The sequence below is a fragment of the Zychaea mexicana genome (assembly GCF_025766255.1).
Source record: "Zychaea mexicana strain RSA 1403 chromosome Unknown BDB00scaffold_37, whole genome shotgun sequence".
NCBI lineage: Eukaryota > Fungi > Mucoromycota > Mucoromycetes > Mucorales > Lichtheimiaceae > Zychaea > Zychaea mexicana.
The window spans coordinates 298944-317983 of NW_026516700.1; the positions used below are offsets into that span (position 1 = coordinate 298944).

General features: G+C 41.9%; 6 protein-coding genes across 6 annotated transcripts; 3 read left to right on the forward strand and 3 right to left on the reverse strand.

The window, feature by feature from the left end:
• Nucleotides 1–2007: 2007 nt before the first annotated feature.
• BDB00DRAFT_872491 (uncharacterized protein) lies at nucleotides 2008–2433 on the forward strand (the record flags this gene model as incomplete). The annotated part of the gene is made up of 1 exon (XM_053126964.1): nucleotides 2008–2433. The coding sequence occupies one exon, from the start codon at nucleotides 2008–2010 to the stop codon at nucleotides 2431–2433; it is 426 nt and encodes a 141-aa protein (XP_052979655.1).
• Nucleotides 2434–5925: 3492 nt separating this feature from the next.
• BDB00DRAFT_823860 (uncharacterized protein) lies at nucleotides 5926–6469 on the forward strand. Its single transcript, XM_053123567.1, has 3 exons — nucleotides 5926–5975; nucleotides 6046–6121; nucleotides 6251–6469. Exons 1-3 carry the CDS (start codon nucleotides 5970–5972, stop codon nucleotides 6373–6375), a joined length of 207 nt encoding a protein of 68 aa, XP_052979656.1. The 5' UTR covers nucleotides 5926–5969; the 3' UTR covers nucleotides 6376–6469.
• Nucleotides 6144–7676, reverse strand: BDB00DRAFT_379071 (uncharacterized protein). Its single transcript, XM_053117143.1, has one exon. The coding sequence runs from the start codon at nucleotides 7379–7381 to the stop codon at nucleotides 6551–6553; it is 831 nt and encodes a 276-aa protein (XP_052979657.1). The 5' UTR covers nucleotides 7382–7676; the 3' UTR covers nucleotides 6144–6550.
• A 2447-nt stretch (nucleotides 7677–10123) lies between these two features.
• Nucleotides 10124–11355, reverse strand: BDB00DRAFT_872494 (S-adenosyl-L-methionine-dependent methyltransferase; the record flags this gene model as incomplete). The annotated part of the gene is made up of 5 exons (XM_053126965.1): nucleotides 10124–10164; nucleotides 10265–10772; nucleotides 10846–10906; nucleotides 10974–11013; nucleotides 11115–11355. The coding sequence occupies 5 exons, from the start codon at nucleotides 11353–11355 to the stop codon at nucleotides 10124–10126; spliced, it is 891 nt and encodes a 296-aa protein (XP_052979658.1).
• A 2073-nt stretch (nucleotides 11356–13428) lies between these two features.
• On the reverse strand, nucleotides 13429–15273 carry BDB00DRAFT_939083 (major facilitator superfamily domain-containing protein; the record flags this gene model as incomplete). Its single annotated transcript, XM_053129306.1, has 7 exons — nucleotides 15020–15273; nucleotides 14848–14910; nucleotides 14604–14758; nucleotides 14196–14482; nucleotides 14008–14101; nucleotides 13761–13921; nucleotides 13429–13673 (listed from the first exon to the last, which is right to left on the reverse strand). Exons 1-7 carry the CDS (start codon nucleotides 15176–15178, stop codon nucleotides 13429–13431), a joined length of 1164 nt encoding a protein of 387 aa, XP_052979659.1. The 5' UTR covers nucleotides 15179–15273.
• A 2478-nt stretch (nucleotides 15274–17751) lies between these two features.
• BDB00DRAFT_823876 (uncharacterized protein) lies at nucleotides 17752–18184 on the forward strand (the record flags this gene model as incomplete). The annotated part of the gene is made up of 1 exon (XM_053123568.1): nucleotides 17752–18184. A coding segment is annotated over exon 1 (274 nt), but the record flags the coding sequence as incomplete, so codon positions are not given.
• Between the last annotated feature and the right edge of the window lie 856 nt (nucleotides 18185–19040).

Genomic DNA, 19040 nt, shown 5'->3' on the forward strand with positions numbered 1-19040 from the left:
AATGTTTATAACATTTATGTACTTCGGTGGCCAAGTACGTAAATTTTTGCATAAAAAGTAAGGTGAAGTACGTAAAAATTCACAGTAGCCATTGTAGCTGCAACGGTTATACAGAGTCAAAGTAGGCTACATCAATGGTAGCTATTTGTATGATCTACTCAAACGAGGCACAAAAAAGACAAGAAGTACGTAAAATTCCTAATAGGAAGTACGTAAAATTTTATAGTACGAATATACAGCATCAGAACCGATATACGTATTTGAGTGGCTAAGTACGTAAAATCTTGGAGGCTAAGTACGTAAAAATCCAAAAAAGGAAGGTGAAGTACGTAAAAATTTACAGTACCCATTTTGATAAATTCCTCTATTCAAAAAAAATTAGCATAATGGTATTGTAAGCAATTAAAATGGATGTATGAACATACCAATAAGAGGGTCTTCGCCATCATTGACGTTGACAAATTCGCGTATTTCTTCGTGAGTGAGGGATATATTGCTCATTGTGAAAAATAATGTTCATAAAGTACAATATCAAGTGATTGAATTACTACGTATTTAAACTATGCAGATCTAACGCTCAAGGTGCGTAGAGCACCTAAAAGAGATAAAGCAAATGTCTACTTCGCGGATCTTACGCTCAAGGTGCACGGAACACCTAAAAAGAGCAAAAGTCCACTATGTAGATCTAACGTAAGTTGTATGGAACACCTGCTTTCCACTCTGTTCGCGCCCTCCGCCCACCCCCAAGCTACCGACGTAGGTTGACTTCATCCACTGTACAAGCTGATTCAATCCTTTGTCCAAATTTGATGGAACATCAAAATAAAATAAAAGACAGAAGGCCAGCATCTACTAGATATAAAGTGGAATTGTATAGAACACTTGCTTTTAAAAAAATTAGCTCACCTGCTGCCTCTACCTTGCCATGAGGGCATGTCTAAGTTAGAGTAGCATAGAATACTTCCAAAAAAAAAAAATACAAAGTACGAAGTTGTATAGAATACTTGATTATTGTAAAAGTCCACCATGAAGGTCTAAATTTAGGGTTGTATCAAACACTTATTGAAAAGAAAGATGTAATGATAGTTTATATGAGTAGTACCAAGTAGGACCAGTATGACGAGTTGATTTCTTTAAGCAGGTGCTCTGTACAACATAAGCGGTAGATCTTATACGTAGTGGACTTACTGGGTGTTCCATGCGAAAAGCCAACCCATACTAAGACAGAGTCCGTCCCACAGCAGGATAGAGCAGGTGTCCCATACAATGTAAGCGATAGACCTTATTGCGGACTCACTGCTGGGTGTTCCATGCAAAAAGCCAACCCATACTAAGACAGAGTCCGTCCCACAGCAGGATAGAGCAGGTGTCCCATACAATGTAAGCGATAGACCTTATAGCGGACTCACTGCTGGGTGTTCCATGCAAAAAGCCAACCCATACTAAGACAGAGTCCGTCCCACAGCAGGATAGAGCAGGTGTCCCATACAATGTAAGCGATAGATCTTATAGCGGACTCAATGCTGGGTGTTCCATGCGAAAAGCCAACCCATATCAAGACAGAGTCTGTCCGCAGCGGGATAGAGCCAGGTACGATGAGATGCTTTTTTGGGCAGGTGTTCCATGCAAACCTGACTTAAAACACCTTCTTCTTTGCCCTAAGCAACTGTTCCATGCAACTTTAACTTTAGATCGTTGTCATAGATTTTTGCTTTGTGAATTTTCAATCTTAGATCGTTGTCATGGACTTTTGCTTTGTGAAATTTCAATCAAGTCCTCCGTACAACCTTGCATTAGACATCTGAGTGATGAGCTTTTACTCTAAGCAAGTGTTCCATACGACTTTGCTTTTATCCGGTATTTGTTGAGTAATTGTTCCATAAAACCTTACATTATGCATCATCTTAGTGAACTTTTATTTAGCATTTTTTGAGCAAGTGTTCTGTCTGAAAAGTATTTAAGCAGTGAGCTATAGGTGAATTGATTGTTTATCGCTCCCAACATAAAATGTCTGAATTAATCGAATACGAAGATATTGTCATGGAAGAAAACATCTACAACGATGCACTGCCATTTGCCGAGTTCGAAGAAGACACTCCATCACCATCATCATCATCATTGTCGCCACCACCATCATCATCATCATTGTCGCCACCATCATCCGAGCGAAGAAGAAGGGCACCCCGCAAATACACCCAAGAAGATGTTGTGGCGGTTCTCAAAGCCTATTTCTACGAAGGACGTAGTGCTGAAGAAGCTGGCGCGACCGTCGGGATGCCGAAGTCAACGGCAGCAAAGTTGATTCGCACTTACCGACCACGGATGCCAGCTCCACCCCCAAGGCCCCGCCATCGTGCCCGTCCAGCACAAGCGCAGCCAAGTATAATTACGAAAATTAGTGAGGATGTTCTGGCATCTGCTTTGCAACAATAGTTTTTTTTAATAAATTTTTTTTCTTGTTGCTGGTTTAATTCAAATGACTTGTTTATTTAATAATGATATAATATTTCTTGTAACATGGTTGGGTATTGGTAAACGGGAAGGAGTATTGTTGGATGATGGATAAACGACATTTGGATGTCCGTGCGTTATTGACATTCCTTTCTACATTTTACTATGCAGATAATTGCTCAGATTAGAGAACAACTGGTAACATCTTCTTTTCTATAGGCTTATCCACAATTATTTTCCTAAACTTTCATATCCCCTCCAGCAACACATACATGAGAATAAATCGCAACTGATCAGCAGAATAAAAAAGATTGAGGTGTTCCGTGTAACATAACTTGCACATTACGCAGAAAAAGATTGAGGTGTTCCGTGTAACCTAACTTGCACATTACGCAGAAAAAGATTGAGGTGTTCCATGTAACCTAACTTGCACATTATGCAAAAACTTGATGATGGATGCATAGGGATAAAATGTATATATAAAGCCAACGTAGTTTATCCACTAAAACTCATCCTCACATTTTCATTTGATTTTTCTAGTTACCTATTATCATGCTACCTATTAAAAGTTTACTACTACCTTACACTACCGATGTTGATGTGTACGAAGACGAGATGGAAGTCGATGATATATATCAAATTGTATCCAACGAGTGCAGTGATTTTACCGGTGGTGTGCAATCCCTCGTATCAATGACCAAGATAAAAAATACGTTGCAGGTACTATTTTTTTTTGTTATTAACTACTCGTCGATAACTTTATGATATTTAATGGGTATTTCAAACTTTTACTAACTAAAAATTGATAATTCAGCAGAGAACTTCTACTTCCAAGGTAACAGATACTCCAGCGTCTACTTCGACTGTTACCGCAGCCACTCAAGATCGAACAGAACCAGCGAAAAAAGGAAGAGGAAGGCCTCGCAAAAATCCTCAACAAGAAACCATTGTTCCAAAAAGTATGCTACCCAATATTATTAAACCTTACCAAGACCATTAAACTTCCAGTTGTGTTTGATATCTAACATAACAATTCTAATATTTTTTAGGGGCTCATCGAGTGTATCGAGATCCAGAGATTATTCAACTGATCGACAGGATTCAAAACGTCACCTTAAACGCTGCAGAGGCTGGGCGCGACCTTTTGATCCCGGAACGAACTGCACAACGATACTGGAAACGATTTGTTGAAGGCGAACCATACCTACCAAGTACGATGGGCAAATCACCTGGTCCTCCACCAACCTTGGCACCCGAACACACGGCATTTCTCCAGGCGTATTACGATACCAAGTCAGATGCGACCCTAAAAGAAGCACAACAATCGCTTGTTGATCGATTCGGCATCAGCATCACCCAAAGTGGCCTCCAAAAGCACCTTGTCAACAAATGCGGGCTTACCTTGAAGAAGTTGGAACGGATCTCCGAGTACCGCAACTCCGATGAAACGATCGCTTCCCGGATCAACTGGGCATACGCATTTGAAGCCAGTGGCATTGATTACTACAAATGCGTCTTTATTGATGAGGCTGGCTTCAACATGCACATCAAGCGTAACTTTGGTCGATCAAGACGAGGTGAGCCCGCCAAGGCCTTGGTTTCTAAGTCGCGTGGGGTGAATATTACGATCTTGGGTGCCATCACTGGTGAAGGTGTAGTCAACTTGAGTCTCCGGAGACCTCAAGTGGTTGTCGCTTCCAAGAAACGCAAGACGCATGACGGTGAAGAAAAGGTGGTGGGCAAAATCGGCACTCGGGCGGAGCATTTTATCGAATTTTTGGAAGTGATGATGAAGGTGCTCACTGAAAATGGTATGGGTGGAAGGACCTTGGTATTGGATAATGCCGCTATCCACAAGACTGATGAAGTTCGGGATGCCATTGACAAGCAAGGATTCGAGATCCTCTTTCTCCCGCCCTACAGCCCATTCCTCAATCCAATTGAGGAATTTTGGTCAAAGCTCAAGGCAGGTGTCAAACGCCATTTACTGACCACAGACGACACCTTGCTACCGCGCATCATCAACTCCGCCCATGAAGTCACCGCCCAAGATTGCCAAGGATGGATTCGCCATTCCCTTACGTTTGTGCCTAGGTGTATAGAAGGAGAGAAAATGCTGTAGTTTTTTTTTCATATTTTATATGTTTTTTTTTACTGCCCTTCGATATTTTTTCCTTTTACTTTTTTTTTCATATTTATATATGATTTTTTTAATAAATTATAGAGTTGTCGAAAATCATTAACTGTCATGCTGAGAAAAAGAAGGCAAAACGATTACAGTAATTACCCAACCGCCATTATGAATTTACTATTCTGCCATCAACCTGAAATTACGGCCGCCTTTATGAATTTATTATTCTGCCATCAATCTGTAATTCGGCCGCCATTGTATTTTTTTCCTCCTGCCATTCACGAAAATCACACCGCCAATCACAAACACCCCCCAACGCCAAAATGAAAAAAAAAGGCCCGCCATGATGGGAAAAAAGCCCCGCCAATCATTAGGAAAAATCCTGTACTCCAAAGAAGTAGTTGGTGCCATCGACGGCGCCCATATCCGAGCATCAGTTCCGGTGGTACATCCAAAGTATTTCGTAATCGCAAGAACGATTTGAATCAGAACTGCTTTATTACATGGAGCCTAAATCTGGAGTCCCAACATGTCTTGGCAGGTTGGGGAGGTTCTGCGCATGATGATACTTGATACATAACAAGCGTTCGATACAGACTTTATCGTTCCAATAAGGAAAGTACTCTCCTGCTGATGTCGGATTTTGGCTCTTTCTGGTTCGTTTCTAAATCAAAATTGCGGTGTGCGAGATCATCTGCGTGAGTCGGCAAAGTCGAAGACTAACGGTAGGCTGATGTATTTGGTATCTGTTGAGTCTAAAGTTCATACTTTATAAACTTGCTAAGCTTATAAGAAATGACGCGTATACTCTATTCATAGCCCCCGTAACAAAAGATAACTCTTCAACTTGCGTCACGCTCATTTGCGAAACGCCATTGAGCGAGACTTTGGCTTTCTGACGAACGGGTTCGGCATCCTGGACGGTGACGTGTTGGGCTCAGTATAGAAGCGCATTTATTGATGGTAAAAGCAAGTTCCCAACGGAACAGAACTGATTGGGATAGCAAAAAAAGCTCATTATTGACGCCCGCGGAGACTCCTGGGATGGATCGACAACAGTAAGGGGTGTGCGATGAAGCGTCCTCGATTGTTTTCATTAGAGGTAAACATGTACAAACAATCAAGGATGTAGGTGCGGGTGATGATTCATACATGGATGAATTATGTGAGGAACCAGAAGAAAGCACAAAACGCTCGTTTGATGACTAGATAATGATCACGAGCTCGGGTTCAGACAAGGGCCCGTTCGTTTTTGCGCGCAAGGCCATGAATTGAACACCAGCGGGTAAATTTTAATATAAAAGGAGAGCGCCTTCAACAAGAACTGGGTTGCATATTATCTCTTGTTCCTGTACTTTAAACTTGCACACCACACATACAATCCACAATGAATGTAAGTTCATCTGTTTAGAGTTTGCAACTGATTACGCTCAAAGACTCGATCTAACGCGTGCCGTTCGTAGGAGTATATGTTCAGCGTTGAAATGTCCTGCTCCGGCTGCTCCAATGCCGTTAATCGTGCACTGTTACGCCTCGAAGGTACAACTTGAGAAAAGACGCTTAGGACTGTGGAAGGGGAGGGTATATGCTTGTATAAAGAACGGTCTACATGCGTGCCTGTAGAATTGAGAATAATGATAAACTGATACACATAACGTATCAATTCAGGCGTCGAGGAAGAAAACATTGATATCAATCTTGATAAGCAAACCGTGTATGTCAAGACCGACTTACCGCGCGAAAAGGTGCTAGAAACGATTAAAAAGACGGGCAAGACTGTCAAGGATGAATAAATATATGATAAGGCCCGCCGAAGCATTACTTTCAAACACATTCGATCCTTGGTCTTGTTTTTTTTGTATACCTTGTAAACCACAAGAAAAATATATACGTATATGTGAAGAAGACTACAACAGCAAGAAGAACAAAAGAGAGAGTGAAAAGGAATGTAATGTTGGGGGGGGCGTTTCAAGGAGATTGGGGTGGCTTTGGGAATGATGCGGGTGATAAGGATTGTGTCGAGCGGTGTGCATCCCAGAATATCGTGATTTCGCCGTCGCTTGGACCGGATACCATGCTATCCGTTATCTGGGGACGCAACTTTTCTGAACTGGAAGAAGCCGACGACGCATTCGTTGCACTGTGTCGATCATGGAACGGATCATCTTCATCATTTAGCTGAGCTGCAGGAGCAGAACTGGGACGCTGTTCAACATCTGCCAACTGCACAGGCACATGCTGCTGCTGTCCATTTTCTTCGCCTGGGTTTTGTTGTTGTTTTTCTGTTTGCTGCTGTTGTTGTTGATGTCGTGTGGGGGCCGTATTGGATCGGCTAAGTTGAGTGGAGTCTCGTGTCAGGACTGTCCGCGTCGAGCCACTACGAGTCAAGCCAGCGCCATTGTTGACACGCACGGTGTTGACACGCATGATTTGTGGTTTTGCTCGTTGCATCTGATATGCCTGTGTTGCCTTAACAGGCGTTTTAGTGACATGCGCTACACTAGAAGCAATCGATGCGCGTTCGTCGTCTGTGGTCAGCACACTATTGCGCGAATGATGGTCGTCAGAGAATGGATTATCGTCAGCTGCTGTCAATGCGGTTGCTGTCGACTGTCGCTGCAGATCTGATTTTCGGAAGGATTGGGATAGGAATTTATTGTAGCGCGGATAGGAGGTCTGAGCTACTGCATTGTCGTATTGCTGCTGTTGTTCTTCGATGGTGTTGGCTGGTCGATTGTAGACATGTTCTGATGATTGGCGTGAAGGAGGAATATATGCTATTGGTATAACGCCAGACATGACCTGTTGTCGACTCGACTTTTACGACCAGAACAACAGGTTATTAGTATTCGCTTTGATTATTCGTGGGTCATCCAAATATATCTACCTCGTTGCTATCATCGTTCATTATAGCTGTTGTTGTCGGTGGTGATGCCGCGGCCACCATTGACATGGCCGGAGCAGACGGAGGTGGTGGAGGTTGGCGTTGTTGCTGGGACATGCCAGATTTTCCATGAAAGGCAAACGGCAACGTGTTCTTCTTTTGTTTATAACGGAATCCAGCATACCCAGCTGCAGATAGAACAAGGCCAGCACCAACAAGACCACCCACAAGGCCGCCGATCAAAGATCCATTATTGGCGCCGCTACTAGTACTGCTGCTGCTGCTATCATCGTTACTGTCTGAGCCCGGTGTGGATGTTGTAGGCGATGAAGGTGACGAAGAACCGCCGAGTACGGATCGACTGACGCATTGTGAGGCAGGACATACACCACAGCTCGACATGGTTCCCATGATGCACACTTGATCTGCACCACAGCTTGGTGAGCATCTCGCGACGCAGTTGGATGGTGTACAAGACCCGGTCCCAGTCTTTGTCGTAGCTGTGTTATCTGCTAAAGCGGGTAGCAGTAATAGTAGGAGTTGTAGTAGTGAGATGGTCATGTAATAAAACAAAAGGAGGTAAGAGTAATTTAACGGACAAGAAATTAATAAGCCGACCGAGAAATCCAACCCGCTTTATTGGTGCCGTTGCTTTGTACGTACTTGAAGTGCTGCTGTTGTCTATTTCAGCAGCGTCACATAGGAAGCCCAGAATCAGGCATGCCAACATTAAAGAGATGATCATGGGGCGCCGTTTTCGTCGTCCGATTGGAACATGTAACTTCATTGTTGTTATAAAAAAAAGGAAAGGTATGAGAGCAAGAGAAAGAGATCTACCAAAGACACGAGGGTCTCGTAGGTGGTTTTTGTAAAGTGAAAGGAATGGGGAGTTGCTAGAGGCAAACACGATAAGAATGGAAAAAGAAGCTGTGACAAAAGAAAAGAGAAAAAGAAATCAATTATGAACGTGCACAAAAACGGATTTCATTCAATTCAATCAAGTGCTACGTATCACACAGCCGCACACACCGTACACAACAAGCATTTATTAGAAACGAGTATTTTCTAGTGTCGTACAAGTTGTTTTGGGCTCATGGAAGAAGCAGCTATAGCTTTTTTTCCCACAGAGCAACATCCTCACCATCGTCATCGCATTATTCAAACAGACACGTTTATGTTGCATCAAAGTGGCCTAACCAACAAGTGGTCAATCAAGCGTCTAGAACAAGAAGCCACAGAAAGAGGAGATCACATGTCTGAACGACGCCCCAGCACCTCAATATAATTTAAGGGAAAAAAGGGCTCCTGCAGAAGTACCACATACCAAGTGCATTAACTCGGCTCCAAAGATCGTGCGATGTAGCGAACTTATGCTCGTTGATATCCACCTGATCCTTGTTTGTGAGGGAAACTCGAGCCATTTGCTGGCAGCTGATATCTTGCATTATTTTCTAAAAAGTCAGGGTTTTAATTTATCATTTGAATAAGGTTCTCTTTGTTCTTCCTTGTATACCTTTCGATTAAATGGTGTCGTCATGTCATACAAGATCATAGTGCTTGCCTCAAGATCAGACCCAGGGCATACTGGCTACAATCTGCGTATATCCACGTATCATAAAAACGAAAGAGAAAAAGTTCGCGCCTTGTAAATTGTCTCGATTCACCCTTTTCTCTTCTTTCTCAGAGACAGATAGAAAAACACTTTCGTACTACATACTGAGGTGCCTGTGCGGCGGTGTTGTTGTTCTGGAAATAATAACCCGCAGTAGCATCGTTGCACCAGCAACCGTTTATTGCCTAACCCTATATATAGGATCTTCCCTCAGAAATGTGCGTGATGAATTTCAACATGACGGCTTTTTTCCTTCCATACATGCAAGGCGTCTGATACATCAAGGCATGCTAGACTATGCATTTCGATGTGGTTGCTTACTACCCTGTATCTGTACAAAGATAGAACTGTGGCTATAATAATGATAACATACTTGAGACTGGTTTCAATAATACGAAGCAATTCATACTATTTCATGGTCAAAAGGGTGCAGAGCATGAGTGCTTGTTGAATTCCACTTCTTGTCGCTGTGTACGCTATCGATACTTTCCGGTAATCACATACTACACCATTGTAATAGAAGGTGCGCATTATGAAGATCGTCAATCGTGCAAAGGGATATGGATTTGATGATAATATGAAAGCAGCTGAAGCGGTCATAGATGCAAAAGACGCCATTGCAGTAGTTTATATCATTCTTGTGAAAATGGCAAGGGTTACGGATAACTCATCGACTGGTTTCGAATTGGAGGATAGTAGCATAGAGCTACATTTCCTGCTGCTAGAGTAGAGCTTATTAAACGCGTTGGAACGAGGACAAGGGGTAGGCCGCGTATAAAGCATTTGCTTATTCCAATATATATAATAAGAAGGTCACTCAGGGAATCGATGTCGATTGCCGTTTAGAGTAATAGTAAACTAAGCAGCTAGAACAGGGGTAAAAGTTACATTTTTATGCAACCACAAATTCTTATCTATTTGCTATACAGTGATCTATCTTCAATAATACATACAGTATATGCCGTTTTTTGACATTTTATGGGTAATATGTACAAAGGCGTATTCTATAATTATAGCGTCGTATTGTAATGATGGTCCACCTTCATTATTCAGTTTTTCGCAATTTTGTCAAGAACGCTGTATGACCTACATATTATCGGCACAGAACAAAAAGAAAGAGAACATGCATCAGCATTCCTCGTCCCATTATTTTCGCTGATAATCCTCATTCCTTGATGAAATTCACCTTTCACATCAAAATTTTTGGGTCGACAAACCCACGCCAGCTCTTCCGTGCTTCTGATTTGTGTTGCTCGCACTTCCCATTCCTTCCATTCGGCCTCGATACAAGAATCCATCACCATTGGCAGATCTCGGACGGCCCGCACCAAATCCAACACCTGTGTCATATTTGGTAGATAGCATACAATGAACCGATCGTTGCGTAAAAGTGGCAGTAGTTTTTCAATATATTCGCTTGGTGCGGGCATATCAAGGACAATACCATCAAAGATTACATCCTTTGGCGCCACCTCACATACATCACCAATGTGAAAAGATACCGCATCCTTGTATCGTCCTCGCTCGTAGCGTTGTACATGTTTCCGTGCTGTGTTGGAGTGACCCTCACGAATATCGCAGGTGTGTATCCGTCCTTGGGTAGAGACTGCTCTTGCTAAATACAGAGTCAAAGCGCCGTTGCCAGTTCCGGCTTCTAGGATCTGATGACCAGGCTCAATATCAAGCATTTGTACCTATCTTAATAAACGGGTTAAAAATTCTCTTAACGCGTGAAAGTAAGATCTAAGACGAGCGTTGATACTTTACGATAGTGGATGCATCTTTTGGATAGATAGGCGTACAGCTACGGGGAACGTTGATTACGTACCTATATACGAGGAAAATTATTAACACTTTGTTCCTTTAAAATCACGGTGCAAAAGATGATAACTTACTCGTCAAGTGTCGGCTTATGCACCATAAACCCAAACGCATCTATTTTCATATACAAGATACTGACTTAGCTGCACTGGAGGAAAAAGTAACACTGACAAAAATAAGAAAATGGTGCCGCAGAAGGAGACCTATACACATACCATTATGAGTGCGTACTGATGATCTTACCGAAGCTCCAATCAGTTTCGAGTGAGGAAGGATTCCACCCTTGTAATCCTTATGTTGGCCCTCTTCTAGTGGGCCCACCAAGTACTTGCGATTGGACTTTAGTTCTCGAAGCATGCAAAAGTCGCCCTCCTGGAAAGTCGAAATTGTGCATTGCTGTGCTTTGTGAATTGGAAACCGGCGTTGTAAGGATCGAATGGGGGGACGAGCAAACATGTTGACGTTTGCGGGCGAAAATAAAAGGTACGACACACAGTGGCTGATGGGAAGTCCTGTGAATTTTCAATTCGGGCAGGTGATGGCGGCATCAAAGTCGAACATGCGTGTCGCCGCATCAATATAATCAGCGTCCAAAACGATAAGATTTCACCACAACGCAGAACATACGTTTGGACATAAGCATCATACATGTATAGTGCGACATCTATTACTCTTGAGCCTGTTCTCTGTACTTAGGAGATATGAAAGTATTGCTCTGTTTCATTAAATGATGGTTTATTTTTCCATGATATAGTTTCATCATGGCTCCATTCTGTTTGATCTTCTCCGTGAGGCAGTTGGTCAATTTTTTTGTTCGTGGCTGAAAACGGTTTTTCGTAAGCATTATACTCAGGAATGAGGCAACCGCTAGGCTATGATGACAACTGAACACTATACTTGCTTTGATGTTTCCAAATATAATGAGGATTTCTGTGCATTATGCATCCATCGATGCTCGCAGTTAGATCAAAATAAAAAGCGTCGTATGCTCAGTGTTCATCGTCTGTAAAAAATATATATATATCTATACATTAGGATCGATGCTGTATATGTAACACGAAATAAGCTCCACCCATAATGCTTACCGTGCTGGACGGCGAGTTTTGGGTTGGTGTGATTTAGGTTGTTGAATGTCGCCTTCCACAGTTCTTCGCAGTGAGGATCTGCGAAATGTGGTTATGTTACTGTACATAACCCATCCAGGGCATACGCCAATCGAGCAGAAAGTGAAACATAGGTACTCCTTCAATAGTATATATTAGCCAGACTTCTAATTCTAATGGCGCTTTCTTCTGTACAACGTCTTCAATTACACCAACTTCATCTTAAAGGACATATCAGATTTTACTATATATCCTTCGCTACTAGCGTAAGTCGGTTCGTCTGTACAGTCTGATACTATGAGAAACTAAAGCGAGAACTTGCAATTCTTGTTTTCATGGGTGTATAATCTGCAAAAAGCGAGAAAGATGCCTGTTGAAAGAGAGTTACGTTTCATCGAAAAGTTTCAAAATGTGAAGAAAGTGCAATACGTGGTGGTTCTTTGTGATTAATGTAACAAAGAGCTGTAAGTAGAGTTCGGGATCACTCTCCGTATACAAACTGGTAAGCACCGGCTGTATTAACATGCAGCTGGGCAGGACTTTTGGGGCCGTCCTTGATGTGAGCTTTACACAGTACCAGATGTAGCTTATGGATACAAAATAGAAAGTGACCGACTTGTATGGTGCGGACCGCGCGGCAAGAAGAAAACGGACACGGACGCACCTGGGGGCGATGAGCCCATTAAAAGTGTCTGATAAACTTAGTAGCGACATATATTCTTTCATGTCGTGGGATCCTACCACAGAGAGCCACTAAAGCTACTAATCGGTCGGCTAAGAAAAAAATCTCTTTGGAAGTTGGCTTACCGATACAACTTTTGAAAGACATCCTTTCGTTTCCGGGTTACCTCGCTTCATGATTTAGAATGCTGCTCGTCAAGCTCTAATCTATATGGTACTGGGCGTTATGAGGGGGCTTAGTTTGGTATAATATACAGTATGACTATTTGCCTGAAAAAAAAATTGAAATTGATTATGTGCGTAACGCCCAGTAACTGCCTTCCATACACGGTGGGTACAATCTTCCTTGACATTCAAATATGCTCTTCCATCTAATCCTGGGATGAACTTTTGTCGCCTTCGCTTCGCCACACATCAATTCTCGAGAGTTTCGGCTCGACAGCTCGACAGCTCGTTACCGAGGTCGATAAATGGTGAGCAACTTGTGTCATTTCTTAATGTAGGTGTCTCTGACACCTGAAATTGAGATATACTTTGCAAAGCCATCATTGCATAGTTGCTGGCAAATATATTTGGCAATGTTCTATCCTCCGTTTCAAAATAGTTTGTATACAAAAGCTACCGACACACTGATAACCACATTAAATCATAATATCTAACTTGTATATGTAAGAAGTAGTGCTTAAAAAATGTTTTCGCTATTTATAGAAGCTACTGGATATTCAAGCAAGTATGTACATGTATTTCAAACTTTCTCCATTAATCCGCTTTGTAGACGCAGCTTGAGAATAATGATGAGCATGACGCTCAGTATAGGTACAAAGACACACGCTAATTTATGAGTTCTATAAGGCTCGATATTTAAAAAAGATTCGATCGCATTAGCTGCTATAGGACCAACGATAAAACCAATAGCATTCGCAATGTAAGCAATGGAAACACCAGATGAGAACGTACTTGTTTCAGTAATATCACTTATAACCGAAACCGCTGTAAAAGATTGTTGTTGTTGCTGAGAATTAATTCAGGCATAGTTTTTTTTGAGGGGCGGGGAAGACCAATACTACTACAACTTACTCAGGGTATAATATGATGGACCAAAGAAACCAAACAACAATGCATACAAGAGCAATGTATGATAGCTATATGCAAATGTCCAGACAAACAAGGCAGCAAATATAGTTATAGCTGTAAACAGGATGGCCGTGTTCAGCTTTCCTAGCCGATCCGCTATCAGACTAATAGTGTTGTTGCATGTGTTGTGCGATTATTAACTAGTTATAACGGTCGCGTTATTAGTTAATTTTCAAAGAAACAATTATACCCTATACAGATAGGACCCAATGTAGCCCCTACGGACATGACAGTAATGAGTGTTGCACCTTGCACCGGGGACAAACCGATAAGTGTCGCATACGCTATTTTTAAGAAAACAGTTAGCAAAGTAAATAGTAAAAGAATGTGCACGGCCTGTGTATACGTTTAATAAGATCATAAAAAAGAGATTCTTACAAGGAAGAAAGATAAAGGGAATGAGGTCAACAGTTGATCGAATGAATCCAACTACAAACCATATCAAGAAGTTCGGGTTGTCGTAGAAAATGCTGAGCTTTGGAATATTATTGGGATAACTGTTGCTACTGTTGTGCCCCTCATAATCTGTCTTTCTGGCCTTCTGACCGTCGTCTTTAATAAGTTGTTGCGGCTTAATGATCTTGCTAGTGGTAGGATTTTCTGTAATGATAAGGCAGCCGATAATATTGAATAGCAGAAAAATGATGTTGAGGATATGATAGGCCCTATGAAAATAGTTCAATAATAAAGAAAAAGTACAAATAGCGTCAGCATCGTCATCAGTGCACAAAACAAACAGAAGCAACTGTCTGTGTAAAGGAAACTGCAGCATGCAGTGGATTCTACCATCGCATGTCCAAACGATCCGATATTTGTGTAATAACACATGGGATAATGATACCAGAAACACCTGTGCTGCTCATGATTATGCCAAATGCTACATTCCTTGACCCTTCATCTTGTGGTGTGTCAAACCACGATGGTATAATCACTACGCTGACCTTTAAGTGCACATCAATATATGAGAATACAAGTTTGTGTAAATGCCATGCTTCTGGTATGAGAAAGAATTTGTATTTGCAGTACATACAGCAAATAGCAATCCGAAACCAGTAGATGCACAAACGCCTAATGACACAAAAATCTGCCAGATCTGATATATGAAAATGGAAGAAGATGAAATAAGAAGAGACAATAGCGACAGAAGACAACCTTAGTACAGAAAGAAGCTCTATAGCAGCATTCCATCATTTTATGCATACCTGGGTAGAGTAAGCAGCCATGACGAGCCCGAAGAATGTCAGCGCAGTCGCAAGAAGAAGGGTTCCTCTAACTCGGATCTTGGAAATAATGGCTCCCGTAGGTGTCACTAAGCCTAGTCCAAGGAACGCAATGGTAGTTCCAATAAGTGTCAACTGCATCCTTGCGTTTCTGTCGTCGCTAAATAATTCTCGCTGGTAATAATCTTGAAAAAGACCTAATAAATCGTTTAAAAGATGCTACTTTAGACTTCTTGAACAGTGAAATAGGGGCAAACAGTAAACGGCTTTTACAACTACATAGCATATAAATATACGCTGTCTGTGGCTATTTTTCTACCCTGTGACGACGCATGTATGTTCATAGACGAAAAAGACTAACCCCTGTTCATATTTTTAGGTCAAATCTTTGCTATTACCATATCGCGCTCTGAAGTAACGCTATGATTTTATGTGTGTACCTACCAGCTATTTGTAGCGCCGTTAAATTCTATTCCTGTCAAAAATACCGCCGCGACAACAAGCCATTTTTTGGATGAAACGGTAGAGAAGGACTCTAGACCGTATACACGAAACCCATTATCCTTCCGCATGGATTCATGGTGCCGACCATCCTTGAATGATGTGTAGGTGTTTCTTCTCTTTCTTCGTGGAGCGTTATGCTGGAATAGCAATGGTGTGTTCACGTCGTTCTGGAAAAGTGCTTGGTCAAGAGAAGCTGTTTTACAAACATATCAAGCATCAAGAAGGGTTTACAAATTAATTAGTCGTGTACAAAGACTCGACTTGGTACATACACAACGGCATAACATGTATGTGCGAAGATATGGGACGTCTCTTTCTATCGGTAATATACATAACACGCAAAACATTTTCTGCTACAGTACCTGTTGTTGTGCTCGTATGTTGGCTAACAGTTATGTCTCGACGATATTTAGTAGCCGTCATTTAAATGTATGTAGAACAATGGAGAAATTGAGAGAGTAGAGAAAAAAGCAAAAGACCGATTTAGTTTATTAAAAGTTTGGGCAATTGCGCTTTTGACGGCTGCACATATGCATTTAAAGGGGACGTAGTATGCATGCGATGTGCAATAGCCCCGTCTGCAGATGACCTCTTGCTTCGCCGAGGTGGCTGGCATACAGGGCCATTCATGAGACTTGTCAGAGTGATTTACATACTAATGACCATAGATATCACTTTGGTCTACTAAACATTTACTACTACCGCTACATAACTCAGTCAACTTTTCATATATTTAACAAAGTAAAAATTTGTCGTACGGCGTATGCCTAAAAACAGTTGGAATTGACTCTGAAGTTCTTTAAAAGGATAGAATACATAGAAACGACTCGCATAGGAGCGAAGTGTATTTGAGGCTCAAATCTACCAAAGAGATGCTGCAGGGGAAGAAACATAGCACCCATATTTTAAAATATGTCAAATAACAACAACGAAGCCATGTTGCATCTGATGCCAACGAGAAGTACAGTGCTGGAAGGCATTTCCGTATGTAATGCTTCCTTTAATGTTGCATATATATAATTAATTTAGATGCTAAAAAAAGCGGGCTGTTATTACCTCAAATTGTTCCATTATGGCTTTGCTACAAGTTTGATCTACAATTATGTGCTATGCAAGTGCTATTATATTTCCGTCTACCCCATCAACCTAACAAGCAGATTGATCACATGGCGTACACCAAATTTCAACCGAGGAGGATTAATCTGTAGTATGTATCTAACCCATGATCATGACTCCGGTAGACCGCGGTGTATGGTTTGTGTGCAGCTCTTAGAGGTATGCGCTAATATGATGATTAACATTTGTCTTTGTATCTTACACGTGTGGGCGCCTCGTTCGACTATCAAGTATACTTGCTTTGGTGCAGAAAACAATTATGAGAAATCACGGGTGGGATACATGCGTCGCGGCACCGAAATCGATATGTCGTCAACTAATCACTATATAAATGAGGTGAAGCTGTCAAGTATAAAGAAGTTGCCTTTATGTGCTTCCATCACAGGGTGAAATCCCCTTAAGCTTAATTCCCAGACGCTGGCACCTTTATCCTGAGAAAACGGCATCTCAAGGTAGTCATGGCTGTTATGTAAGAGCTGTTATATTTGTGACGTACAGTAGCTGATTCTTGTTGTTATTAGGAGAACCAAACACAACAAGCAATAGCAATAGCAACATTTTGGCGATGACTGGTTCATTTACAGCCCCAAGCCGGAAATCGCAAATCGAAGCAGAGCTCACACGCCTCAACAATCTTTACACCGCTTTCCAGATAATCAGCAACGTGCAACTCTCCTCGCGCACCTACAATCTATCAATGATGATATGTTCATCGACGTTGAGCAGCTTCAGCAGCCAAAATCAATCCCTAAAAGCACTCAAAAACCACAAAGCAGCAGCAACAAGCGTGAGCTGATCGCTTTAGAGCATCAAGACTCTCAAAGCTGAAAGAAAGCGAGCACCGGCATTAGTCGTGATGCTGCAGCAATATAGTAAAGTTTTATGCATTAAGATGTATAGCCAATTCTTTATTTAAATTTTTAATATCTATAGGAACGGAAAGATGGAGCCAACAACAACAACAACAACAACAACAACAACAAATGAAGCAAACAACATGGCACTCACCATCCCTCCTCCTCCAAAAATTCGCTTTGTACCTAACCTCTACCTTGTTTGCAAATGGATTCCTCCATCAGCTGTTGAATTGGTGCATAATCCCATGCCAGACGGTAACTGTGGCTTTCGGGCCTTAGCTGTTGAGCTGTATAACACAGAGGAGCGATACGTCGATGTCAAGATCAAGATGCTCGATCAGTACCTCTCTAACGCCAATACGCTTTACCAATACTATGACAAGGGTCGTTTACTTAAAGTACTCGATCCTTATACAAGTGAATGGTTCGTCTCACCTGAATGCAGTCAAATTGCCGCTGATACTTTCAAAACACCAATTGTCATAGATGGCGCACAATCGCATATTTTCCTCCCTTTAACCACCAACTTAGTACACACCAAGCGCACCCACCCTATTGTCCTACAGCTTGTTGGAAACCACTTCATACTCGTTATGACCAAAAAAGACGCAGCTATCCAGTGGTCTGAAATATTCCCTGACGGTCGTGGACCATACAAAAGCATTCGCGATGATCCTTGGTATCCCCTTTTTGAAGATTCTTTTGAACGGTCTATTCAACCGTTTCCCAATTTCACGATTCCTAATGACGAAGAAGTGCATCCCATTCAAGCATCTGAATCTGAGGGCGAAGACTTAACCACCTGTTGTAGCCGAAATAATTAATCAGCTACTTGACACTTGATCCTCTTACTTTTTCGCTACCTTTCTTACTTTCCCTGCCACTTTCTCTTTTTTAATTCTTTTTGCCAACACCTTATACTTAGACTAATAGACGAATCCTGTATCAATTTTCTTTATGCATTCTGCTGATTCTTTTCAGTCAAAAGGGTGTGAGGGGGTGTGCACGAAAGAAATGTCAGTAGGGTGTGTGTAACGGAAATCCTACCAAGGTGTGTCTAGGGGTGTGCATGAGGGGGTGTGCAAATAGACCTGCCCCCAGCACAGCGGCTGACCTTAAAACTCAAAAAAAAATGGGGGGGGGGACTACCAACTTTTATTTTGTGGCTGGAATAAGGGAATTGTCTTCCTTCGTGGCAGCATAGTGGGATCATTAGAAATGATTGTTTTTGGTGATTTGCAGGGTTAGCTGTTCCGAGGTTGATCACAGGTCACGGAAATATGTCCAGTGCAACCACAGTTGAAACACTCAGGGGCTGGACGATCTGGACAATTTTTGATAACGTGATCTTGTGAGTGGCAATAGTGGCAGTAATCTCCCGTGGATTGCAGGGTGACATAGAAGACACGGTTGCGATTGTGCATAGTACCAAGGTCGATAGAATGGGTGAGAAATTCATGTGGCTCGTCATTGTTTGGAATCATGTGGCTCGTCATTGTTTGGAATCATGAGGACGGCGGAACCCG

Bases quoted from the DNA above. Each gene is read 5' to 3' on its own strand.
- BDB00DRAFT_823860 (XM_053123567.1), top strand. The intron at 6,122-6,250 runs GTACAACTTGAG...GTATCAATTCAG, and splicing joins TGCACTGTTACGCCTCGAAG to GCGTCGAGGAAGAAAACATT.
- BDB00DRAFT_379071 (XM_053117143.1), bottom strand. From the start codon at position 7,381: ATGTCTGGCGTTATACCAATAGCATATATTCCTCCTTCACGCCAATCA.